The 27,223-nt window shown below is 36.8% G+C and overlaps 2 protein-coding genes and 1 pseudogene across 2 annotated transcripts; all 3 read left to right on the forward strand.

The window, feature by feature from the left end:
• LOC108661910 (probable glycosyltransferase At5g03795) lies at positions 1,482-2,674 on the forward strand. The gene is given in 2 exon segments (XM_018120899.1): positions 1,482-1,911; positions 2,009-2,674. Coding segments are annotated over 2 exon segments (990 nt in total). The 5' UTR covers positions 1,482-1,582; the 3' UTR covers positions 2,670-2,674.
• Positions 4,024-6,279, forward strand: LOC18598123 (annotated as a pseudogene).
• LOC108661911 (PERQ amino acid-rich with GYF domain-containing protein 2-like) lies at positions 10,543-11,893 on the forward strand. Its single transcript, XM_018120900.1, has 3 exons — positions 10,543-10,835; positions 10,950-11,331; positions 11,594-11,893. Exons 1-3 carry the CDS (start codon positions 10,543-10,545, stop codon positions 11,891-11,893), a joined length of 975 nt encoding a protein of 324 aa, XP_017976389.1.

Below are 27,223 nucleotides of genomic sequence, written 5' to 3' on the forward strand. Positions count from 1 at the left end.
GTCCACGGGCACAGCAACAGAGAAAAATCCACTAAGAGAAAAATCAAGAGATTACAAGAACATTCTCAAACTCATAACCCTTATCTCACGTACACCTAAATCACTCTCTCTAAATCTAGGTGATTATTATTCTTTAACCCATAGGGTCCTTTTATAGTGCCAAATAAAATAACCTTATCCTAATATAATTAGGAATCTTATCCTAATAAAATTAGGAATTGTTATTCTAGTCTAACTAGATTCAAAGACTATTTCATAAGGTATACTAATTTAATTAGAATTAAACAATCCTAATTAAATCCTAATTCAAGACTATCCTAATAGGCCCCATATACAGGAATGCCAAATGCTTTCATAGGTATCCCATCATCTTTAGCAGGTTATTAGCATATTTCATATTCTCCTTCTCTTTTGCTCAAGAATTATATATATTATTATTATATATATATATATATATATATATATATAGTTTTTACATCATTTTTTGAGTCAATCCCTTTATTATTAAGTTAAAATACAAATTTCTGTTTTACTTCCAAATGAAACTTGAAAATCAGTAATTTGTTTGTTGTAAGAGAGTTTTAGGGGTGATTGTCTATCATCGATATGCATCTTCTGTAAAAGTAGAAATAATTCATTTCCAAACATTTTCGAAGTTAACAATGCTAAGAGCCACTCATTTAGTATCAAAGAACCTCAACTTAATCTCCATCCAAGCTTAACTTGGCTTGTCGATCACAAGGCTGCGATAGGGGAGTTACTATCTCCACGCACATGAATTTTGCATCGTCGGAGTAATGCTAAATTTGTTTGCATGCTCCAAGTCGCTTTATTGGACCAGCCCGTCAAGCTAATGGAAGGCACTACAATTTGTAGAAAAGACAAGCCACTCCAACTGCAATGGGAATCCAATAGAAACAACAAGCCCTGCTGGGGCAAACATGGCCTACGAAGGTTCTCAATTTCCCAATGCCTCTGTCTTGTCTTATGTAAGATTGCCCTGCATTTGGACACTGATGAAATATAGTGTGGACCTGTAAGTGTTTCCTCACCCCACATCTAGGCCCTGTCTTGTAGCCCAAAAGTTGTGCAATCACTGCACCCTGTGGGTTTGGTGGTGGATATTAAGAGTCGCCCATGTCCAGTTCAAGCCTATGAGCTGAGGGTGGCCTTGTTAAATTGCAGCCCGTGTCTACCTCACCCCCTCTCCATTTCCTAATTATCCAATTTCCTAGCTAAATTCATAGCATAAAGAAAAAAAAAAATCTTAGCAACACTTGCACTAGGAGCAATAACTGAACCAAACTTGATTTTGCAGTTTAGATACAAAGGAAAGAGTAATTTCGGAGTTGGTCATTCCCACAATAATAAAATTAAGTAAGCAAATGTTTCGATTTTACACTACATCTTTATTGAGGAAACAAGGTCAGTGTTTGCCTTTTGTTTCCAGGTAAGGAAACAATCTCAATGCTATTTTGTGTACTTAAGAGAACTTTTCATGGTTTTTACTATATTGTAGTGCTTCCTACTCTAATTCCAGGACTTTCTGCTTCTTGTTTGCAATGACAGGAGCTACCTGGAAATGGAAAAAAAGTTCAAGATATATGTTTACAAAGAAGGGGAGCTTCCACTATTTCATGACGGTCCTTGCAGGCTGTTGTACACTATAGAAGGACAGTTTATCAATAAGAAGGAGGTTAATAAAAAGTTCCGAACCTACAATCCTGAGAAAGCCCATGTATTTTACCTTCCTTACAGCGTAACAAGGATGCGCCAATATAATTGGGTGCGGGGTACGCCTATGAAACGCTTAGGGGGGATCGTCTTAGACTACATAAACGTTATTGCAGGGAAATATCCCTTCTGGAATCGAAGCCTTGGCGCTGACCATTTCATGCTTTCTTGCCATGACTAGGTAATTAGCTTTTTCGGCTTTACAGTAGAGAACAGAACTATGATGCTAAAATAATGTTCCATTAATTTCGGACTACTTATAATTTTGTTTCAGGGGCCTGCAACTAGTTTACTCCATCCGTGCTCTGTGCAATGCAAACACCTCCAAGAGGTTCAACCCCAAGAAGGACGTGTCCATTCCAGAAATTAGTCTCAAAAGCAGTAGGCTAGAGGGCTTGATTGGCGGGCCGTCTCCATCACAGCGTACAATCCTGGCATTTTTTGCAGGGGGGAATCACGGTTTTGTAAGACCAATGCTGTTTAGGCATTGGGAGAAAAAGGATCTGGATGTTAGAGTTCACAATTACCTTCCAAAACGAGTACCTTACTATGATCTAATGAGGCAGAGTAAGTATTGCCTTTGCCCCAGTGGTTATGAAGTTGCGAGTCCGAGAGTTGTTGAGGCCTTGTACAATGGCTGTGTTCCAGTGCTGATTTCGAAAAGTTAGGTGTCGCCATTTAGTGATGTCTTGAATTGGAAGATGTTCTCTGTGACGGTTTCCCTGGAAGATATTCCAAATCTGAAGAAAATATTGATGAGTATACCAGAAAGGCAGTATATAAAAATGCAGAAGAGAGTGGTCCAAGTGAGAAGGCATTTCGAGTTGCATGTGACTCCCAAGAGGTTCGATGTATTCCATATGATCCTTCACTCTATTTGGCTTAGAAGATTGAATGTCAAAGTCAGTAATGAACCTGGAAATATTTTGGATTGATGAATCAATAGACTACTCCATCTTTGTAAAAATAATAAGTTTTCACCCAGCCGGTGCGTAACAGAATACATAATTTAAAGAAAATTGTTTTACAATTTGATGATGTAGTTGAGCAAACTTGTAATTGCAAATAAATATTTTTTTTTTGTGGTAAATGGTATTTTTATTCATCCAGTGATAGCAGGGAAAGCTCTGCTACATCATGACTATTCAGCACTTTTGTACATTAAATGAAACAATCAAAGGTTAGCAATACAAATATAAGAAAATTCAAGAACTTTTGCTCCTGGAAGAGATCAGCAAGAGAATTATTAGTCTTTGCTGGGATGGGTTTTGGAGAATTTTGATCAGAGAGAATTATTATATTTTGTTAAATCCAGTGAGGGTTGGTAGTAACTTTATTGTATTATTTCAATAATTATTATGCTTAAATTTTGGGCAAAAAGACATCATGAGATTTTAAATTTTGTAATTGCTTTTTTTTCATTGTGAATTAATTATATTCGGATTCTGTCCCGTGATTTCTTTCTTAACAGTGGAGAATTTTTAATGTATATATAACGTGTTTTATTTTTAGTTATTACATGTTATATTTGTTGATATATACTTTTTTTTTTATTTGACTTAAATAAATAATATTATAATCATTGTTGACTTAAACTCGTTTTTCTAATTTTTGTGAAATTGAGTTGATATTTATTGCTCAAGGTCCAACACCTAGAATGTATCAAGTACTCAAGTAAAGGTGCATATATGGGATTCTCAAAGGCTCAATCTGATTTCAGTTTCTTGTTCCTAAACACGATTTATAATTGCTTGGATGGCCATAATGGATAAGCTCCTACTAAATTCACAGACTAAATGTTTAGCTTGAATATTTCTCTACCTAGCACTAACTGCTTTCTTTGAAATCTGATGCAACTCGAGATTGCCCGTTTTCTTTGTTATCCAGTCTCTAGGCAAATCTAGTACAAAACTGTACAAGCCTGAAGTTGGTGAGTTTCAAATATTGCCTGGAATTAGTGCTTATATTAGGGAGAAAGATACATAAGAGGAAAGTATGGTAAACAGCCACCATAAGTTTCAAATGTATTTGTAGCATTATCTGAGATTGTAAAATGATATAGTCTTATTAATGATCTCCCGAATGTTGTCAAACCTGGGGAGTGATAAGACATTCTGGTTGATTAGTCTAACTTTACTAATGATTATTTCTTTTGATTTATATTCTTGTACAAATATTTGGAGTTTTTATTCATTATTGTGGAAATTTCTAATTGAATAACTTAATTTAATTTTCATGAAACAGAATCAACTTTCTGCTTACAGTACGATCGGCTAATAATGCTGCAGAACTAGAACCAAACAGATAATTGAAGGAATAGAAGGTAAGCGTTGGAGACAACATCACAAGTTCACAACACATCAAAAAATGATTTGCCACGTGGCACGTGGTACGACAAGTGGATTGACAGCGGATGAAACAGAATCTGCCTAATGGCCATGAAGCATTTGCATTAGGCATCATCGATATCTCCCAGACGCAGTAGCATCCGTCCACCACTTAATGGCATCACTGGGATTCGCATGCAAGCAAACACGTCTTCCTTCATCAGCATGTCTTCCACGTGTCAAACCCTCATCTCATTACGATACGTGTCATGTTCACTGTATTGAAGCAAATTGTATATAGGTCGTTCGCGTGCATTCACCAGTTTGAAAAAATTAGAAATATAAAGAGCGAAACATCATACAAGTATTCCTCGTGAATATATATTGATATATCAGAGTTGAGTTGTTCTTGTGTTATTCCAGTGAGTTCCTGTTTGAGGTTTGATTGAGATTGAAAAAGCAATGGCGACAAGGCAAGAGATAGAACAAAGAGCAGAGGCAGCAGCGAGACAAGCAGCGGATGATCTTCGGGATGTTAACAAAGGAAGAGTATATGACGAAAGAGTTGTCTATAAGGAGGAGTTGGATCAATCACCGCAGCAACAGCAACAAAGGCCAGGAGTTATTGGGACCGTGTTGAGGGCTGTGCAAGGCACGCACGAGCATGCCAAAGCAGCTGTCGTTGGTAAGAGCCACGAGGCAGAGGATTTCACAAGGGAAGGAGCCGATCTAGCTGCAGAGAACACATGGGAGACCAAAGATGAAGCAACGGAGAGGGCTAAGGAGTACAAAGACAATACCACTGTGAAAGAGAAGGAAACTACGGATGAAGCTGCGAGAAAGAGGGGGGAATACAAAAACTATGCAGCCGAGAAGGCGAAAGAGGAAGCTGAAGCAAAGGACACTACAAAGGAAAAGACTTGTGAGTATAAGGAGTATTTAGAGCAAAAGTCCAGGGAGGCATCAGAGCAGGCGAGTCAGGCATCTGAGAAAGCGGAGGAGTTAGCTCAGAGGGCAAAGGACACTGCCAGGGGAAAGGCTGCTGAGTACAAAGACTATGCTGCTGAGAAAGCAAAGGAGTCCGCACAGAAGGCGAACGAGGTTAAGGACACCACATAGCAAAAGGCTGCTGAGTATACTGATTATGCCACCCAGAAGGCAAAGGAGACGAATGACTCTGCGGCCCAGAAGAAAAAGGGGACGAAAGACTCGGTAACAGGTAAAACTTAGACAGATTCTGCCGCCCAGAAGGCAAAGGAGACAAAAGACTCTGCCGCGCAGAAGGCAAAGGAGACGAAAGATTCTGCTGCCTAGAAGGCGAAGGAAACAAAGGACACCGTAGCTAGGAAGACTGCTGAGTATACAGGTTATGCAGCGCAGACGGTAAAAGAAGCGACGGACACAACAACGGGAAAGGCCGCTGAGTATAAGGACTATGCAGTTGAGAAAGCCAAGGAGGCAAAAGGTACCACAGCGCAAATGGCTTCTGAGTATACAGGCTATGCGGCACAGAAGGCTAGGGAAGCAAAGGATACTGCAATGGGAAAAGCGTCCGAGTACAAGGACTATGCAGCAGAGAAAGCCAAGGAAGCAAAGGACGCGACATCTAAGAAGGCCAAGGAAGCAGCAGAAAAGGCAAAACAAGGATCAGAATATGCAGCGGAGAAGGCAAAAGACGGAAAAGATACTACTGCGGAGAAGATGAACGAGTACAAAGATTACACTGCTGAGAAAGCAAAGGAGAGTAAGGATACCACTGTAGTAAGCTTGGGGAGTTGAAAGACTCAGCCGCGGTCGCTGCAAGGAGGGCTATGGGCTTCCTCCCTGGAAAGACAGAAGAAACGAAAGAGAAGGCATTAGAGACTGCAGAGAAAACCAAGGTGATGAATCTTATTTATTCCAACTTTCTTTTTTATTTTGTAACTTTCATTAATACTCAATGATTATTCAGGAAAAGTAGAGTGAAACAACGGAGTCAGCTAGACAGAAAATGGAAGAGAATAACCTGAGAGGCAAAGAGTACAAAGAAGCTGGAAGGAAGGGTTATGAAGCTGGAGGGGATTACGATGGTTTGGGACGTTAAGGTGTCTAAGAGACAAATATGATTAAACTTGAAGATACCCCACCAGAAGCTGTGGCTGCTGCCCTGAAAGCATCTGATCAGATGACTGGCCAAATTTTCAATGATGTTGGTGTAGACACCTATTTCAAAAAATAAAAAAAATAAATAATAATAAAATATAATTTAAAAAATCCAAACAAATTAATAAGAAATAAATAAAAATAATAAAATCAATAAAAAATAAAAAATGATGAATGAACAGGAAGGGTCTGAGCGTGTGCTCAGCCCCTTCTTCAGTCCATCATTATAGGGCATTAATGCCTCTGAAAGGTAGTCGAATTTGGGGAGGACTGGTCACCTCCGGCTACCAACCCTTCTTAATTGCCAGAGATATGTGAAATCATGCTCAAAAGAGCATGATTTCACCTCTGGATTGTCCAAATTTTTGGACAATCCAATTCTTAAAAAAGAAGGTTTCAAATCGCGAGGCAGATTTTGAAAACCGAAGAGAAAACATTTCAAAACGAAAAAAAACCCTAAAATCCCTAGCAACAGAAAAGATCAAAAAAATCCTAGTCTAGCAGCCAGAAACAATCATAAATCCACAACCAAAAAAATACCCAAAAAAATAGAATTAAAAAAGAGAATAGGAAAATAGTTTGGTTTTAGGATTTGTAGCTCTTTTTTTTTAGGAATAGATTTTGAGGGGGTTTTGGTAACCGGTTAGGTAGAAAAGCTTTAGGGGTTTGGTGCCGTCGGTGGGAGTGCTTAAGCTCAGGTTTTATGCCGTCGTCGAATAGAGAGAGAGGGGGTCGTCATTGGCCGAGGGAAGGTTTGACACCAGTCGAGTGAAAAGGAAAGGATCAAGGCAGTGTTGCCGACGCCAGATCCGATGATGGCGAAGGTGGGGCTACCGCCGATTGGCTAGAAAGGCAAAAGGGGGAGGAGTTTGAAGAGATAGAGAAAAAGAAAATTTTAGAGAGAAGGGAGAGAGTGACCGGCTAGAGAGAGAAAGAGGAAGGTGAAAATAAGGAAGAAGAAAAAAAAAAGCTTTTATACTAAACAGAGGAGAGCAAAACGGTGTCGTTTTAGTGGAGTGGGGAAATTGAAAGATCAAGGCCTAAACGGTGCTGTTTCAAGTGACTCTACAAGGACCAAACGGTGCGTTTTGAGGAGCAATATTGCGGGCTTACTGAACGAATTTCACGGTGCAGTTTTGGGCCTTCTGTGGGTCATAGATCTGGGCTAATCTGAGCCCGAAAAGGTATAACTTTCTCTTTGGTTTGGGCTTGTTTCAATTAACTTTGGGTCTAACCCATTTTGTTAAATAAATGCATTTTTTTATTTAAACCATATTAAGAAAGGTTATATATATATATATAATATGAATGTTTATTTTAATCAAAATAAAAAAAATAATAAAAATAAATAATAACTCATGAAATATAAAAATTCAAAAAAATAATAATAATAATGGAACGGTTATTTGAGTACTACTACCTAAAAAGGGTAAAGAGTTGCCTCTTTTGGGTGGATTTTTTTTTTTTGAGAGTGAAGTTTGAGACGAATTTTCACCGAACCGTCGGGATAAATCCGAACTCTAAACTCCATACCCGTTAAGTCAAATAATCGTTGTTAAAAAATATATATATAAAAGAAAATTTATATAATGTTGCATATGAATTTAAATTAATATAATTAGTTAATTCGCTTAAATAAATATTACTAAATAAAGGTAATTTAATCGTTTAAAAATTAATTAATTATTTATTTGATAAGCTATATAATCAAGTAAAATATTAATCAACAATGTTAATTAAAGGATATGGATTTAAATAGAAAACAAAAAAAGATATAAAAAATAAATAATCCATGAAAAAAAATAACAAATAATAATAAATATATAAATAAAATGATAAATTATTAAACACATAATTGGGTGAATTATGAACCACCTAAGTTAATAAACGCGTGCATGTAGATATCATCATTTTATCTTGTCATAGCATGCCACGTTTATCTTGCAAATAGTACGGGAGTTCCGATGATGGGATTTTCCCGAAAAACTTGTAAAGACGAGTTTTTTCGAGGATATCTCTAGGTGAGGAAAATTTCGAGACTTCACCAAAGCGTCGGGATAGTCTTCGAATAATTTCCAATAAAAGACTACCAACCCCATTATTTAAAATAAACAAGTCACGACATCATTTTACGCTTGTATCATGAGCATACGTAAAACTGAATAAAAGACTCGGTTAGTCAATTTAATAAAAAATCAGTTAATAAGCGGGGATTAAATCAAAAGTAGGCAATAATAGAATAACTTAAGATTAAATGGTACCGTTCAGGGAACAGGCCTTACAAAGATGCTAACCCTTCTCCGTGCGTAACCGCACTCTCGAACCCATCTCTAAAAAACATGGATCAGTTCTTATTCTTTCGACGAACCTAAAATTAGTTTAGGACTTCGTTGATTGGAATCGGGTTAATAGCTGTCCAATCGCACCTAAATAAAAGACGATTGGTGGCGACTACTAAACAACTTTAATTTTCATCCGCGTCTGGCGGTCGGGTTCCCAGACCCGCATGTTACGATAGATGGCGACTCCACTAGGGATATCGAGAGTCAAGCCATTAATTAATCATAAGTTATCTTAAGCCTTAAATAATTTGTTGTTTTCCCTAGCATCAATTTTGCATATTTTTGTTTAATGCATTCAGTTATTTTGCTATTATTACTTCACTGTTTTTAATAATTGCGAGAAATTTAAGATAACGGGAATGTGAAATTACTGGTCCAAGGTCAGTATATTCCTTCTCACACACTACACATCTTGCATTCTTGCATAAGCCTTCCACCTAGGCTTTGTCCTTAATTAGGAGGGAGTTAAGTAGCTACGCTCTCGTGAGGTGATAACCTCCGCATGGGCTAGTGAAGACTCCCACTCAAATCGAACCTAGTCCGTTTGAAGCTTGTAATAGGTGAGGACCGAGGTGCTTTACTAGTCCGTGTGGACTATAGTGAGGAGCAATTTGGGAACCTTTAGCTCCATTTTCAACCCAAACTCAGCATGTAAAATATCGAGAGTCGTCTTTGCTTAGGTAGAGCTTCACCCGTAAGAAATACCTTTTGACTAGGTACACATGAAGGAATTTTCATAATCCTCTTGTTCTAAATTCTTTTCCGTGAAGTAATAAAGGTATCATGTTATTAATTATTTTCATTCATCTTTTGGAATTCTTGTTTACGGTACTAACTTGAACTTTTTGTCACATGAATATTTGCATCATAATTTTGCATATAGGAAAAGTATTTGTCACCTAATAACCATTGACAGAGTAGATTCAATTGCATATATGGAGTCATCATGGCCAACTTTAGGTTACGATGGAATATACGAAGTGACTCAGCACATGGTGAGTGCCCAACAAAGTGAGGGAAATTGCTTGTCAAAAGATCACTTCTCATCACTACCTGATAAGGTCCACATTGATTTTAAACAGAATGACTTCACCAATCTGCTTGACATATGGGATAGATGGAGGGCCACCACTCGAGCAAGTTTCAATAAGAAATATGGCCACATAGCCCAGCTCCTTGAGGTCCAGATTGATAACAAGATGTTGAAGGCCATTGTGCAATTTTGGGATCCGTCGTATAGGTGCTTCGTGTTTAATGATGTGGATATGGTCCCCACAATCGAAGAGTACTCGGCTCTCCTACAAATTGATCTTGATAATCCGAACAAGATATATTGGAGAAGACAAAATACCGAACACAAGCAAAAGTTAGCCAAGATGATGGGTATTACCCCGGCGAAAGTTGACCAAAACTTAAGGAAAAAGGGGGACAATAAATGTATCCCATGGAGTTTTCTACGTAGCTATATCATGAAGCATCGGGACACCGAGCAAGGACAACTTGTGATGGCCTTGGGAATTTATGGGCTGGTGATCTTTCCCAAAGTCTTGGGAATTATAGATTTCTTCGAGCAAGTCATCAACAAGGCTAACCCTTCACCCTCTATTCTAACAGAAATTCTCAAATCACTGAATTATTGTCGGAGAAAGAAGGAAGGACGATTTATGGGATGTGTACAACTTCTTTCCATCTGGATAGTAAGTCACTTTGAATGAAGGGTTAATAAGTTTAGAAAGCCATTTCATCCGCAAAATGCCCCTATCAGAGAATTTTGTGAAAGTGAATGGCCAGAAAATAGGACTAAAGAGCAATGGATCTCTAAGCTTCGGAAACTCGTGAGTGTGAAAGTAACGTGGAGAGCTCCGTGGATGCCGCATCACTCGGTCTTGTACAAATGCAAAGATGAACCTTGGGTGTCGTTAATGGGGCCATGGGGAGCAATCAGCTACGCCTCAATCATGGTGAGAAGACAATTTGGGTCAGAGTAGTTTATGTCGATGACACACCGACTTAATACTTTAGAGTTTGCTTATGGAGAGTCGGGCTTTTTGAAAAGGATTGAAGAGATTGCGCGAGCTTGGAAGAAAACCAGTCGAGTCGACCAAGGGAGGTACACTGACGAAGTAACTACCGAATATCAGATATGGCACGTCCAACAAGTTAAGGATGTGGTATATCCGAAGGAAGATGCATTGCGTGGCCTAGTTGATCCGAAACAGCGAGATGCTTTGCTTGAAAGTGAGTTGGCTCGAAAGAAGTCCGAAGCTGAAAATGCTAATTGGAAGCAACGGTATGAAGACCTCCAAAAAGAGTGTGAGAAGATGAAGAAATAAGTAATTGAACAAAGAAAGAAGGTCCGAAAAATAGATAGTGATTGGGAAAGGAAGTTTTCTGCCACAACCAGTGAACTTCAGAGGGAAATACAAGTAAGAGAAAATCGAGGCGATGAACTTCAAGCGTACAATGACGGACTAAGAAATCAAGTGCGATTTCAACAAAAGTCTATCCAATTACTAAGACAAGAGTATGAAGAGCTCGAAGGGGTCATGATGGCTTATCAACAAGAATATGGACGCCTCAAGCAAGAGAGCACTCGAATTCGAGAGTGGGGTGAATCTTACAAACAAGCTTATATAGAAAAACACGACCAGATGGATTACTTAGTTTGGCAAATGAGGGAGGTGGCTTACAAGGCGAGAAGCATGGCTTGGAAGACGGACATATTAAGGAGCCAAGTCTTTCCAATTGGGAAACAAGAGCAACAGTTGATTAAGTATTTAGGTGAGGTGTATATCCATTATAATAAAATTGGTGAATATTTCTAGATGACTCCTGAATTGTAATCAAAGATAATATCTTATGCAATGGATGACTTTGTTGTTGGGTGTCATGTGACGAATACTTTTAGTACATGATTATTCATACATGCATAAATCATCATCTCATTACAATAAGTATTTTCACTTGTAAATAAAGATAATGGGTTCATTTCTTCATTTCGTTCATGCATCAAATATGCATCTAATTCATGTTTATGATTACAATAAGGTTCCAAAAATAGCTCGATCACCTAAGCCAAGTGACCAACGTGTTCATAATACGCGTCAACGATCAAGGATCATGGAAGAAAAACAAAGAGAGCAAATGGATAGAATGGAAAGAGCTCAAGAAGAAATGAGAAAACAGTTAGCAAAGATGATGGAATTGATGACAAGCTTAAGTAAAGGAAAAAATGTTGCAGAAGAGTCAGCTCCGTTAAAAAACCCACCAGCACAAGACATTGGAAACCAAAGGGATGATCCACCTTATCCCCTAGGGTTCACTCCACCACATGCTCAAACCTCTTAAAGGGTCTACCCTCAAGTGATGCCATCCGTTTATTATAATGCACCACCCCCGATGGGCCATCAACCTACTCATGGGCAATTTGGGCTATATTTTGGGATAAATCCTGCTGAACTAATACACTTCCCGGATTTAGACGATCCAAAAGAGCAAGAGAAACTAAGAAAAGACTCATCACAAACAAGAAAAAATGAAAAAGATCAGAAAAAGTACGATTTGTTGGAGGAGCGTCTTCGTGCTATTCGAAGGAGTTGATAAGTTCGGTACCATGGATGCAACCGAACTATGCTTAGTGCCTGATGTACTGATCCCGGCCAAGTTCAAAGTTTCGAAATTTGAAAAATATGGCGGAACAAAGTGTCTCATGGCACATATTACTATGTATTGTCGGAAGATGGCTGAACAGTCTCATGATGACAAGCTACTGATCCATTTTTTCCAAGACAGCTTGACTGGGTCAGCTACTCGGTGGTACGTACAGCTAGATCAAAATTGTATTAAGACTTGAAAAGATCTAGCAAGAGCCTTCATAGCCCAATACAAGCATGTGGCTGAATTAGCCCCTGATCGGTTGTTATTGCAGACTATGAAAAAGAAGCAAAGTGAGAGCTTCAAGGAATATGCCCAAAGGTGGAAGGATACAGCAGCGCAAGTTCAGCCACCTCTCACTGATAAAAAAATGATTGTGTTGTTCATAAACACACTCCGAGCTCTATTTATGAGCGCTTGATTAGCAACGCCACAAAAAACTTTGCAGATTTGGTCTTATCTGTAGAAATAATAGAATGAGCTATCAAAAGCGGAAAAATTGAAGGGCATGAGGTTGCTAGCTCAAAGAAATGGAGTATGCCCAAGAGAAAAGAAGGTGATGTACAAGTAGTTGCCCATGACAGACAACAGACCCCCAACTTTAACCCATATTACCCGTACCCCCTATACCAACCCTTCTATCAAAACATAGACAACATCACACAAAACCCATATGTGTACCAACTTGCCCCACAACTAACGTTTCAAACCAATGTTCTTCCACAAGCTCCACAACCAAGATCAGTAACTTCAACCAATAATTCTAGTAATGGTCAAAGAAGACCTAAAACTACCTTAGAAAAACTTAAGTTTGATCATATCCCAGTCCCTTACATTACATTGTTGCCACAACTCATAGAAAATCGACTCCTTGCTCGAACCCCTTTGGAACCACTCCAACCTCTTTTTCCAAAATGGTATGACCCGAATGCGCATTGTGATTACCATTTTGGAATTCAAGGACACTCCACAGAGGATTGTACTGCATTAAAACATAAAGTCCAAGAGCTCATTAAGGTAGGACTTTTAAATTTTGCTAAAAAGAACAATTCAAATGTTGATGGGAATCCCTTGCCTAACCATGAAGGTCCGACATTGAATGCAATACATGAAGGGATGATTCGAAGGGTGAAAAAGAATGTCAACGAGATTCAAATGCAAATGGATAGAGTGTTTAAGGCGTTGTCCAAAATAAATGTCATCACTCCAGAATCGACAAACATAAAAAAAGTAGGGCATGATCTCACCCATTCTTGTAAATTTCATATGGGGGTTGTTGGACATTCCATTCAAATTTATGACAGCTTTCGTCGTAAGTTGTAAGAGTTGATGGATTTTTCATAATCGAATTTTATGAAGAAGGTGAAGAGGATTTGGTTGGAACCATAAACGAAGAGTCCCCAACTGCCGTGGCATCAAATTCGGTGAGTATGGGTAAACCTAAACCTCTCACCATTTTTTATGAAGAAACAAGGAGCCTGATGAATGATATGATCTCTACTATGATCAGAAGTGGTATCACCATTGAAGTCCCCAGCCCGTTCCCTTACAAAAGTGATAAGACTGTCCCGTGAAATTATGAGTGTAATATTTTGAGCACAACTTCAATCGCCCCCCAAGCTTCTTTTGAAGATCTAACTGGTGTGGGGGGTATAACGCGAAGTGGGCAATGTTATTCCCTTGAGATAGCGAAAAAAGTTGAAAAAGGAAAACCCGCACAGGGAGAGGGAGTTTTGAAGGAAGCAGATACATTTTTTAAGGACCAAGTTGTCGAATCTGCAGTTGTTCCTAACAATGAGGTTAAAATACCTGTTACCGAGAAAGAAACGGGTGAATTTCTCAAGTTTATCAAACACAGTGAGTACAGTGTGGTAGACCAATTAACCAGAATGCTTGCTCGTATCTCACTATTATCCTTGCTTTTGAATTCGAAAGCACACAGGAATGCGTTACTTAAAGTCTTGAATCAAGTTTATGTGGCACAAGATATATTAGTGGACAAGTTGGACCATATCGTGGGAAACATTACAGTGGGAAACTTTATTGCCTTTAATGATGAAGAAATTCCATCGGGTGGTCGGGGAAGTAACAAAGCTTTGCACATTACCATCAAATGCAAGGACCACGTCGTACTTAGGGTCTTGGTTGACAATGGCTCAGCTTTAAATGTCATGCCTTGCTCTACCTTAACCAAGTTGCCAATAGATGTATCTTATATGAGAACCAGCCACATGCTTGTAAGGGCCTTCGACGGGACCACAAGGGAGGTGGTAGGAGACATTGAACTACCGATAAAAATTGGCCCTTGCATTTTTGAGGTCCAATTTCAAGTCATGGACATTGCCCCATCTTACAATTGCTTATTAAGGCGTCCATGGATTCATATAGCGAGAGCCATACCATCTTCCCTTCATCAAAAAGTTAACTTCATAGCTGAGGGCCAATTGATAAGTGTATCTGCGGAGGAAGACATACTAGTTATTCAACCATCATCTGCTCCCTATGTAGAGGCGGTAGAAGAAGTCCCAGAATGCTCTTTCAGATCTTTTGAATTTGTTAATGCTACTTATGTGGGAGAAAGAGAAGTGATACCGACTCTTCGTTTGTCAGTAGCAACTAAAATGGGGGTTAAGCAGACAGTGGGTAAAGGATGCCATGCTGATTTGGGGTTAGGAAATAATTTACAAGGAATTAGCCTCCTTTGACTCCAATCAAGAATGAAAAAAGGTTTGGTTTGGGGTACAAACCTACCAAAGATGAGAGAAGAAAATTGGCAGCCCAAAAGAAGGTTAAGAGGATGGTTCAGCTTGAGGGAAAAAAGAAAGAATTTGAGAAAAAGACAATTCCCTTCTTGTATGAAACCTTTTGATCCGCGAGGTGCATTAATACCAAGGCATCGAAGGAGGTCAATCAGGTTCTACAGATGTTTGGTGAGCTATTAATCCATATGATCAAAGATGAAAAATCTAATTAGAAGATCCCTGTGGTGTATCCAGTACTGCCAGGAGAGGAGTTAACCAATTGAACAGCCACGGAATTGCCCATCATCTTCAAGTCTTTGGAAATGTAATGAACAATTTTATCTAAATGCCTATGCCCAAAGGTGTTAAGAGTAATTTCTTATTTAAATAGGGCTTTCTGTTACCTTCATGATTTAAATAAATGCAATGTATAATGTGTTTCATAATTCATTAACCTATTTGCATATTTCCTTTCATCTATTCTTTTAGCCAATAAATACTTGCCCATACACATGTTCAATTTTACCTATTTGCAGGTCTTTAAATAATGAACACGAAGACAATCTGGAGAACAATTTGAATTTCGATTTCGAGATAATTCCAAACATTGATGAATTGAAAAATGAAGAGGAGGTGGATGACTATGGCTTACCCCCTAATTTGTCGAGAATGTTGGAACAGGAGGAAAGGGAGATCTTACCTCATCAAGAACTCACAAAAATGATTAACCTTGGAAATGGGGAAGAAAAAAAGATGTTAAGATTGGCACCTTGCTGTCATTTAATGAACGACAGAAGCTAAAAGAACTGCTCCGTGAATATGTGGATGTGTTTGCTTGGTCATATCAGGACATGACAGGTCTTAATACTGACATTGTTGTCCACAAGTTACCTTTAAGACTGGATTGCAAACCTATTAAACAGAAGTTGACAAGGATGAAGCCAGAAATGTTGCTGAAGATTAAAGAAGAAGAAAAGAAGCAATTTGATGCTAGATTCTTAGAGGTGTCTAAGTATCCTGAATGGGTGGCTAATATAGTTCCAGTTCCTAAGAAGGATAGAAAAGTTCGAATGTGCATCGATTACAGGGATTTGAACAGAGCGAGTCTGAAGGATAGCTTCCCTTTACCACATATTGATACTCTTCTGGACAACACAACAAAGCTTGCTTTATTCTTATTTATGGATGGTTTTTCTAGTTACAATCAGATCAAGATGACACCCGAAGATATGGAAAAAACAACATTCGTAACCATGTGGGGAACATTTTGTTACAAAGTAATGCCATTTGGATTGAAGAATGCAGGTGCCATCTACCAAAGGGCAATGGTAGCTTTGTTTCACGATATGATGCATAAAGAGATAGAGGTATATGTGGATGACATGCTTACAAAATCTCATACAAAAAGGGATCATATTGACAATCTCAAAAAGCTGTTCGAGAGATTGCGAAAGTTTCAGCTCAAGTTGAATCCTGCAAAATGTATTTTTGATGTAACTTCTGAAAAATTATTAGGGTTCATAGTAAGTGAAAAGGGAATTGAAGTCGACCTAGATAAGATACGAGCTATTCAAGAGCTGCCACCTCCCAAAACACAAAAAGAAGTGAGAGGATTTTTAGGGAGATTGAATTACATTGCTCGATTTATATCCCAACTCACTTGCAAATGTGATCCAATCTTCAAGCTGTTTTGAAAACAAGACCCAGGAGAGTGGAATGAAGAATTTCAAATAGCCTTTGATAAAATCAAAGAATATCTCACAAATCCATCGGTGTTGGTGCCACCGACGGTTGAAAAACCTCTTTTTTTGTATTTAACTGTGAACAAGAATTTTATGGGATGTGTATTGGGACAACATGATGGAACTGGGAAGAAAGAATAGGCCATATATTACTTAAGCAAGAAATTCATGAAGTATGAGTCCAAATACTCTGTGCTCGAAAAGATGTGTTGTGCGCTAGCATGGACCGCCCAGAGGCTCCGATAATATATGTTGTATCACACAACATGGTTGGTGGCGAAATTAGATCTTATCAAGTATATTTTTGAAAAACCCTTCCTATTTGGGAGAATAGTTCGTTGGCAAGTGCTATTGTTTGAGTATGATATTGTGTATGTGTCCCAAAAATCAATCAAAAGGAACGCCATCGTTGATTTCCTCGCAGATCGAGCTAATGAGGATTACGAATCTGTAAGTTTCAATTTTTCAGATGAAGATTTGATGGCCGTTTTGCACATAGAAAAGGACAGTCCCAATGAACTTAATCCATGGAAGATGTATTTTGATGGAGCATCAATGCCTTGAGGCACGAAATTGGGGCAATGTTGATTTTTCCAAATGAAAAGTACTATCCAGCCACGACGAGATTGAATTTTAATTGTACTAATAATATAGCGGAGTATGAGACGTTGGTAATGGGATTACAAGCAACAATCGAGATGAAGGTCGGCGTGATAGAGGTTTACGGAGATTCGACTTTGGTGATATGTCAAATGAGAGGCAAATAGGAAACTAGAGATTCTAAACTAGTTCTATATAAAAAGCTGGTTACAGAATTAAGCAAACAGTTCAAGGAAATCAGCTTCAACCATTTGCCTCGAGAAGAAAATCAGATTGCTAATACTTTGGCCACTATCGCAGCAATGTTCAAAATAAAAGAAGCGGTTGATGTACGTCTTTTTTATTTAGAAGTCCGTGAAGTCTTCGCACACAGCTTGAATGTTGAGGAAGAGGTTGATGGTAAGCCGTGGTATCATGATATCATGCAATACATCAAGCACCAAGCATATACTGAGAATGTCACGGACAATGATAAGCGAACTCTTAGAAGATTAGCAATGGGTTTCTTCCTTAGCGGAGAAGTGCTCTATAAAAGAAGTCGAGATCAAGTACTTTTGAAATGTGTAGATGTTACGGAAGCCAACAAAATAATGAAAGAAGTCCACGAAGAAACTTGTGGAGCTCATGTTAATGGACATATGTTGGCTAGACAAATTATGAGAGTTGGTTATTATTGGTTGACGTTGGAATTAGACTGCATAAACTTTGCTCAAAAATACCACAAGTGTCAAGTTTATGCAGATAGAATCCATGCTCCACCAGCCCCATTGCACGTTTTCACAATGCCTTGGCCATTTTCAATGTGGGGAATGGATGTGATTGGGTTTATTACGCCAAAAGCCTCTAATGGACATCAATTCATATTGGTGGCCATTGATTATTTCACAAAATGGGTAGAAGCAGCTTCTTATGCCAATGTGACTCAAAAAGTGGTATGCAAGTTCATCCAAAGAGAGATCATATATTGGTATGGGCTTTCAGAAAGGGTCATTACGGATAACGCAAGCAATTTGAATGGTGCGATGGTGAATGAGGTTTGCGTTAAATTCAAGATCAAGCATCAGAACTCGACAACTTACCATCCGAAGATGAACGGAGTGGTAAAGGCAGCCAACAAGAATATCAAAAAGATTGTCGAAAAGATGACTGAAGTTTATAAAGACTAGCATGAGAAACTTCCTTTTGCCTTGCATTTATATCGAACTTCTATGCGTACCTCCACAGGGGCAACTCCATACTCATTAGTATATGGTACAGAAGCAGTTTTACCTGTTGAAGTAGAAATCTCATCATTGAGGGTGTTGATGGAAACGAAATTGAAAAATGTTGAGTGGGTCCGCTCTCGCTACAAGCAATTGAATCTGATTGAGGAGAAAAGGCTCGCGGCTCTTTGTCACGGCGAGATGTACCAACGAAAGATGATGCGAGCATACGAGAAAAAAGTTTGTCCCAGGCAGTTCCAAGAAGGAGAGTTGGTTCTCAAGAGAATACTCCCTAATCAGATTGATTTTTGGGGAAAGTGGATGCCAAATTAGGAAGGACCATATGTGGTAAAGAAGACCTTTTTAGGAGGAGCTTTGATTTTGGCTGACATGGATGGGGAGGATTTGCTTAACCCGATAAACACAGATACGGTGAAGAAGTACTATACTTAAAAAAAAATGAAGGGGGTTCATGCTGAAAACCCGAAAAGGGCAGCTCGTACCTAAAGGAGGAGGCTCATGCTGAAAACCCGAAAAGGGCGACTTAAGGCCGAAAAGTAGGAAGTTAGAATGAAATTTAAATATGTCAACCCAAATGGAACACAAGATTGAGGTAAAAATACACTATGAATGCAGCTCCACAATTTCGCAAAACAGGAAAAGTTAGGGAGTCTACAACCTACAGATTTGCTCAAAGCATCAATCAAGGACAATTCTTGAAGTCGAACATCAGATTGTTTGCTCAGAATGGTCTGAGTGTTCATTACTTAAAAATCTAATGTTTGCTCTATAAATTTTCTTCGCCTTGAATTATTTGACTTCTCATATATGAAATTCTCCTTCGCCTCTTTATTTTAACCCTTTTGTTCTTTACCATCCCATGATTTTACATAATGGCTGTCATAGAAATGAATGATGACTAGTAAAAGAAATAAACTAATTAAGCAAGAAATTACACTCATTATTCAACAAAAGACTTAATGATGAGGAAAAGGAATGACAGAGCCTTAAACTTGAGGTAAAGTCAAATATCAAACGAGAAGGTACTTAGGAAAAATCTAGAGTTACCTGAAGTCTCCAGAAGGAAAGTAAACAGGCAAAGATGATCGAAAGTTGCAGTGAAAAATTAGATGAAGCAAGAGAAGGGTCTTGGAACCTTAATGAATCATAAACATGAAAGCATTCCAACATTTCAATCATGCATACATGCCTAGCCATACACACGGTCATTTTCAAAACAAGAATCCAAATTAATTCATGTCCCAAGCTTCGAAAGTAGGAATCCACCTAACCTAAAATGTTGAGGTTGTAGAACTTTGATAAAAGGATTTGAGTTTTTCAAGTTAATCTAATTAAGTTGGCAATTGTGAATTAAATCGAACCTGTTTGTGAGATAGGTCGAGCCTATGTCATGTTTAGAAATTTCAATTTTTTTAAATCGAACCTGTTTTTTGAGATAGGTCGAGCCTAGGTCAAGTCTAGAAATTTAATTTTTAAATCGAACCTGTTTTCTGAGATAGGTCAAGCCTGGACCAAGTCTCGAAATTTCAATTTTTTAAATCTAACCTGTTTTGTGAGATAGGTCGAGCCTAGGTCAAGTCTAAGAATTTCAATTTTTTAAATCGAACCTGTTTTCGGAGATAGGTCGAGCCTAGGTCAAGTCTAGGAATTTCAATTTTTTAAATCGAACCTGTTTTGTAAGATAGGTCCAACCTAGGACAAGTTTAGCAATTTTAATTTTTTTTAAATTGAACTTGTTTTGTGAGATGGGTCGAGCCTAGGAATTTCAATGATGTTGGTGTAGAAACCTATTTCAAAAAATAAAAAAAATAAATAATAATAAAATATAATTAAAAAAGCTAAAAAATTAATAAAAAATAATAAAAAAATAAAAAATGATGAATGAACAAGAAGGGTCTGAGCGTGTGCTCAACCCCGTCTTCAGTCCATCATTATAGGGCATTAATGCCCCTGAAGGTAGCCGGATTTTGTGATTGGTCACCTCCGGCTACCAACCCTTCCTGATTGCCAGAGACATGTGAAATCATGCTCAGAAGAGCATGATTTCACCTCTGGATTGTCCAAATTTTTGGACAATCCAGTTCTTAAAAAGGGGGCTTCAACTCGCCAGGCAGATTCTGAAAATCGAAGAGAAAACGTTTCAAAACAAAAAAAAAAACCCTAAAATCCCTAGCAGCAGAAAAGATCAAAAAAATCCTAATCTAGTAGCCAGAAACAACCACAAATCCACAACCAAAAAAATACCAAAAAAATAAAAAAATAGAATGAAAAAAGAGAATAGGAAAATAGTTTGGTTTTAAGATTTGTAGCTCTTTTTTTTTAAGAATAGATTTTGAGGGGGTTTTGGTAACTGGTTGGGTAGAAAAGCTTTAAGGGTTTGGTGCCGCCAGTGGGAGTGTTTAAACTCTGGTTTTGTAATTTTGAGGGGGTCGTCATTTGCTGAGGGAAAGTTTGACACCGGTCGAGTGAAAAGGAAGGGATCAAGGTAGTGCTATCGACTCCAAATTCGACGACAGCGAAGGTGGGGCTACCGTCGGTTAGCTAGAAAGGCAAAAGGGGGAGGAGTTTGAAGAGATAAAGAAAAAGAAAATTTTAAAGAGAAGGGAGAGAGCGACCGGCTAGAGAGAGAAAGAGGAAGGTGAAAATAAGGAAGAAGAGAAAAAAATAAGCTTTTATACTAAACAGAGGAGAGCAAAACGGTGTCGTTTTAGTGGAGTGGGGGAATTGAAAGGTCAAGGCCTAAACGGTGCCGTTTCGATGAGCAATATTGCAGGCTTACTGAGCAGATTTCACGGTGCAGTTTTGGGTCTTCTGTGGGTCATTGATCTGGGCTAATCTGAGCCTGAAAAGGTATAACTTTCTCTTTGGTTTGGGCTTGTTTCAATTAACTTTGGGTCTAACCCATTTTGTTAAATAAATGCATTTTTTAATTTAAACCATATTAAGAAAGGTTATATATATATATATATAATATGAATGTTTATTTTAATCAAAATAAAAAAAATAAAAAATAATAATAATAATAAGAACTCATGATACAAATATAAAAATTACAAAAAAATAATAATATAATGGAACGGTTATTTGAGTACTACTACCTAAAAAGGGCAAAGAGTTGTCTCTTTCCAATGGATTTTTTTTTTGGAGTGAAGTTCGAGACGAATTTTCACCAAAACATCGGGATAAATTCGAACTCTAAACTCCAATACCCGTTAAATCAAATAATCGCTGTTAAAAAATAATATATATAAAAGAAAATTTATATAATGTTGCATATGAATTTAAATTAATATAATTAGTTAATTAGCTTAAATAAATATTACTAAATAAAGGTAATTTAATCATTTAAAAATTAATTATTTATTTATTTGATAAGCTATATAATCAAGTAAACTATTAATCAACAACGCTAATTAAAGGATATGGATTTAATAGAAAACAAAAAAAAAGATATAAAAAAATAAATAATCCATACAAAAAATAACAAATAATAATAAACATATAAATAAAATAATAAATTATTAAACACATAATTGGGTGAATTATGAACCACCTAAGTTAATAAACGCGTGCATGTAGATATCATCATTTTATCTTGTTCTAGCATGCCACGTTTATCTTGCAAATGGTATGAGAATTCCGATGATGGGATTTTCCTGAAAAACTTATAGAGACGAGTTTTTTCGAGGATATCTCTAGGTGAGAAAAATTTCAAGACTTCACCAAAGCGTCGGGATGGTCTTCGAATAATTTTTCAATAAAAGACTACCAACCCCATTATTTAAAATAAACAAGTCACGACATCATTTTACGCTTACATCATGAGCATACGTAAAACCGAATAAAAGACTCTGTTAGTCAATTTAATAAAAAATCAGTTAATAAGCAGGGATTAAATTGAAAGTAGGCAATAATAGGATAACTTAAGATTAAATGGTATCGTTCAGGGAACGGACCCTACAGAGATGCTAACCCTTCTCCGTGCGTAACCGCACTCCCGAACCCATCTCTAAAAAACGTGAATCAGTTCTCATTCTTTCGACGAACCTAAAATTAATTTAGGACTTTGTTAATTAGAATCGGGTTAATAGGTGTCCAATCGCACCTAGATAAAAGACGATTGGTGGCGACTCCTCAACAACTTTAATTTTCGTCCGCGTTTGACGATCGGGTTCCCGGACCCGCACGTTACGACAGTTGGGCGGATGAACGAGGAAGGCTTTATACACGTAGAACGCTTGGGCGAAACCAAGATGTGATCTCAAAGCATCTGCACATGCCCTTCGTATAGGGTGGGACTATTTATGTTGTTTCTTTCAATGGTTTTGCTTGTGTTTTTGTATCTTCTTGCTATAAAGTACTTTTTTGTTGCATGTCTGTGTTCATGAATACTTGGAATGGGCACTCCATTACTTCTTGCTATAAAGAGACTCCATTATTATTATTACTCCTCTAACTCTTTTTTTTTTTTCTGCAAGGTAAGCTAGAGAAGTTAAACTTTTGTAATTATATCACAAATCTTTTCGTCTCATAAATATTATTCATATTTATCCATTACTTCTTTCGTTCCATAAATATTATCCCATTTTAATTTTCTTTAGTTAAATTTTTTAATTTTAATTTCAATTATTTAAAATATTTAATTAAATTAAATATTAATAAGAATATATTTAAAAAATAAAATTTTAAATTAAATAATTGTGATCAAATTTGGAAAAGAAAATCGACTGAGAAAATTCACTTGAAAAAATTTGATTGAGAAAAATCAAATTCATACATTAAGGACAAAAGAAGTAATTCATTAAAGTTAAGTGAGGTTTCCATGATGTTGCTAGTCAAGAATGTGTTGAACATTCAGGGCAGTCAATTCTTGCCCACACGAGTGTACTCTAAAATGAAGAACAATAAAAAACTCAACTGAGGTTAGAGTCCTGATTCAATAATGCCAAGCAAATTTCCCTTTCTGTCTTGCTAGAACACTGCAGATGAAGAATGACAGAATCCTTGGATCCATTAATTGCAACCATGTAATACGCACACATCATTCAAAAACTTGCTAATTTCCATATGATTGCTATATGCCATGCTACTATTTATCGTTTGATTGCTTTAATATGCATGTCTCTTTTTTGTCTAACCAATATAGAAACATCTTTCATTCTATTGGAGGGAAATTATATTGTCACAGGTTGATAAACAACCTGATAACCAACAACAGTTCAAAACGGCCACCCCACATTATCTAATGTCTCACTCATCTCGGATCAAGCTAAAGAAGCACATCTCATTACATTTGTAGTCCACTTTTATCCATTTAAATGTATGAATTTGATTTTGTTGGTCGATAAATGAAGACTCTTTGGAGTAAACTTGCCTCCTATATCATAAATGAAATTAAGAATACATATTGAGTTGAGCAAGAAGAGTGCATTTTGTTGTTACCAACAAAATTGTTGATTGGTAAATTTGACACCATGCATCCTTTTTGGAGCCTAAACTTTACCGATCGAATATGACTACATAAAGTTTATTGGGAATTTTCGTTGATAATTCATCGGTGATTTACTATTCATCTATTGGCAATCCATAAGTAATTACCATTACATTGAAATAAATTTAACCAAAAGTTTAAACCATGAGTTTTCATTTGGTATTCCAGTCATCAAAGTGCTTACTTGTGTCTAGATACTAGCACACACAAGATTTTCACCTTAAGACATTTTTTGTTTGATGAAATACAATTTCCCTCTCCACAAATCTCAAATTCAATTAATAAATCTCCTATTTCATTCTCTGAAAGGCTAACCAAATTTGTATGCCTATTTCCACCCCCATATCAGAAACATCTAGAAGTTATACACTAGTTCCATTTCCTTAACAAGTGGCAAGCTTGTGTACTAATTATTCTCCATCACCTTCAACTATTCATTTCAATCTTTCTCCTTGTTCAAATCCTAGTGTTTTTTAATTTGCTACTCAAAGAACTCATCCAATGGTAATAAGGTCATAAAATAACTTCTTCAAGCTTAAACAAACTCATTCGGATATTAAACATCCCATACCACTAAGCATTAAACCTTGTTGTGTCACCACTGCCATAAAATATCCACATTGGAAACGAAACCATCCTTGAATAGCTTACAACTTTGCATAACAATGGCACTTGAGAATTAGTACCTAAACCTCCCAACAAATTTGTGGTATGTTGAAATGGGTGTTTAGAATAAAGAGAAACCTAAATGGATTCATTTTCATATGTAAGGTTAAACTTGTTGCCAAAGATTTCCACCAATAATCAAGACATGATTATGATCACTTGTATAGTTATTAAACTTGTTGTAGTCAAACTAGTGTTAAGTATTGTAGCTTCTAAGAATTGGCCTTTTCATCAACTTGATGTCAACAATGCATTTTTTCAAGGAAACCTCACTGAAGAAGTCTATATAAAACAACCTCTAGTATTTACTGATTAACACCATCAACATTACGCATGCAAGCTCAAAAAGGTTATATATTGTCTTAAACAAGTTCCATGGGCCTGGTATATAATTCTTAGCTCGTTCTTCATCTCATCTAGCTTTAATAATTCCATTATAAATATGACACTCTTTATCTATCACACAGAGAATGTCACAACTTTCATGTTTGTCTATGTTGATGATTTGATTCTCACATGTAATACTTTTCCTTCATTTCAAAATTTGTTCAAACCTTATCTCAAAGATTCTTTACTAAGGACCTGTGTAGCCGTCAAGCTAATTGTCAAAACCTGCTCTATAAAGTAATTACGGTGTCACTCACATACTTGATAGAATGTTTGTATATTGAGAAAGCCCGAGAAATTGACAAAAGATGATATTGCCCCTAGAAGTACAGTTAAGTTGATTAAACATCGAACAAGATAAAATCGAGATCTTAAAGATGAAATTGATAATGTCACAGTCTAGGAATGACTCAAAATGGTAATTCGGAGTTCGAGGTCCGATTTGGAGTCAATCCGAAAAATTGACTGGTTAGGGGCAAAATGGTCATTTTGCAATTTGAGGACAAAATGAGAATTTTTAGAAAAGATTTTCTTAGCCCCATTTGACATGTTTGAGTATGACATGAGTATTGAAGTACAATTGGAAGATTTAGCAGTGAAAAATATGAGTTTCGGTATTTTTAGAATATAAGGGCAAAATGGTAATTTTGCCATCCGAAATCAAAAATTTAATTTTTGAAAGGATTTTGATCAAATTTAATTATTTGGAGTGTGAAATGAGTATGAGGAGTGAAAATTATGCATTATGGCAAATTTTCAATTTTTGGGGTAAAAATGTAATTTTTGAAAAGTTCGGGGGCAAAAGTGTAATTTTAAAAAATTTGCTTCACCAAAACTTTGGAAAAATCTAAAAATTTCACTTAAGACTTGGATAAGTCAAAGGGAATGCATGGTGGAAAAAGTAGGACAAGTGGATGGCTAGAAAAAAAAATGAATTAATAAAATATTCAAAATATGAATAAAATAATATTATTTCATTAAACTAATAAAAAGGCATAAAAAAAATCAGCCCATAACCCATTCTTCTTCTTCAACATTCGGCCAAGAAAGAAACAAGAGAGAGAAAGGAGAAAATAAAACCCTAGCCAAGAAATTTAAAGGGAAAATTGGTGGAAATTCAAAAATCAAGTGAAAAAAATGTAACATTTCTTAAATTTGTCTTGTGCTTTACCTTTCCCATGCATTTCCCATCATTTTTCATGGTTGAATCATGTGATTTAAGGATGATTTCAATTCTGGTCATATGAGTTTAGAGAGAGAAAATTATTAGATAAATTTGATTTTGAGCTATGTTAGTGTTTAGTGTTAGTTTAGCATGTTTATGAGTAAAACAACAAGAAAAATATTTATTTTCTCCATGAATTTCTCTAGGCCGAATCTAGCCAATGGTATGTGAGGATGAGGTTGACTTTATTTTAAGAGAATTGGGTAGAAAAATGATGAATTATGAGGTTGAAAATTAAATGAGAATTTTCGGTGCAATAAATTGAAATTTTTACCCACTAGGGGTAAAAGCGTAATTTATAGTCCAGACTGATAAATTGGATCAAATTCACAGTCATTGAGGTATTGTGGATATAATTGGATAATTAAAATTGAAATGGATGGAATTGGAGTTGAATTGGGGATTTTAGAAATTTACACCGTGTATAGGCGAGTTAGGTCGGACATCGCAATTAAGCGATTGTCCAGACATTTCAAACCCTATCTAGTGCATACGCATGCATAAGAGCCTAAAATAATTTATGATAAATTGACACAATTTATTCAATTTTGTGTCATGGATTATGGATAGGTGGTGAGTCAATTGTTTCGGGTAAGAGACTGCACCCGAGGGTAGAGGATAGGAGTATTTCTACTCCTAATATTGTGAGTAAACTTATTATCATTTAATTTATCTAAGGTAGTTTTTATGAAATTTTATAAATTTTATGAAAAATGGATTTAAAAAGGATAAATTTCGTGTTTTTATAAAATGGTTTTATAAATTGTTTGAAATTAATGATGAATGTTATTTTTTTTAAATAGAGTACATGGAGACTGTGGTTGTTAAGTATGAATTGTATTTTTAATTCAAATGGCTTATGATAGTGTGAGCATGCTTGGCTGGTTTATTGTATTGAAATTACATGAATTGTGGTTTGCCGTGCAAATTAGTTATTATAAAAAAATTA

This window comes from Theobroma cacao, chromosome 5, assembly GCF_000208745.1.
Source record: "Theobroma cacao cultivar B97-61/B2 chromosome 5, Criollo_cocoa_genome_V2, whole genome shotgun sequence".
NCBI lineage: Eukaryota > Viridiplantae > Streptophyta > Magnoliopsida > Malvales > Malvaceae > Theobroma > Theobroma cacao.

Coding starts and splice junctions, on each gene's coding strand:
- LOC108661911 (XM_018120900.1), top strand. CDS start 10,543: ATGACACACCGACTTAATACTTTAGAGTTTGCTTATGGAGAGTCGGGC. Junction 10,836..10,949: donor AATGCTAATTGGAAGCAACG/GTATGAAGACCT, acceptor TGCCACAACCAG/TGAACTTCAGAGGGAAATAC. Junction 11,332..11,593: donor TGATTAAGTATTTAGGTGAG/GTGTATATCCAT, acceptor GATTACAATAAG/GTTCCAAAAATAGCTCGATC.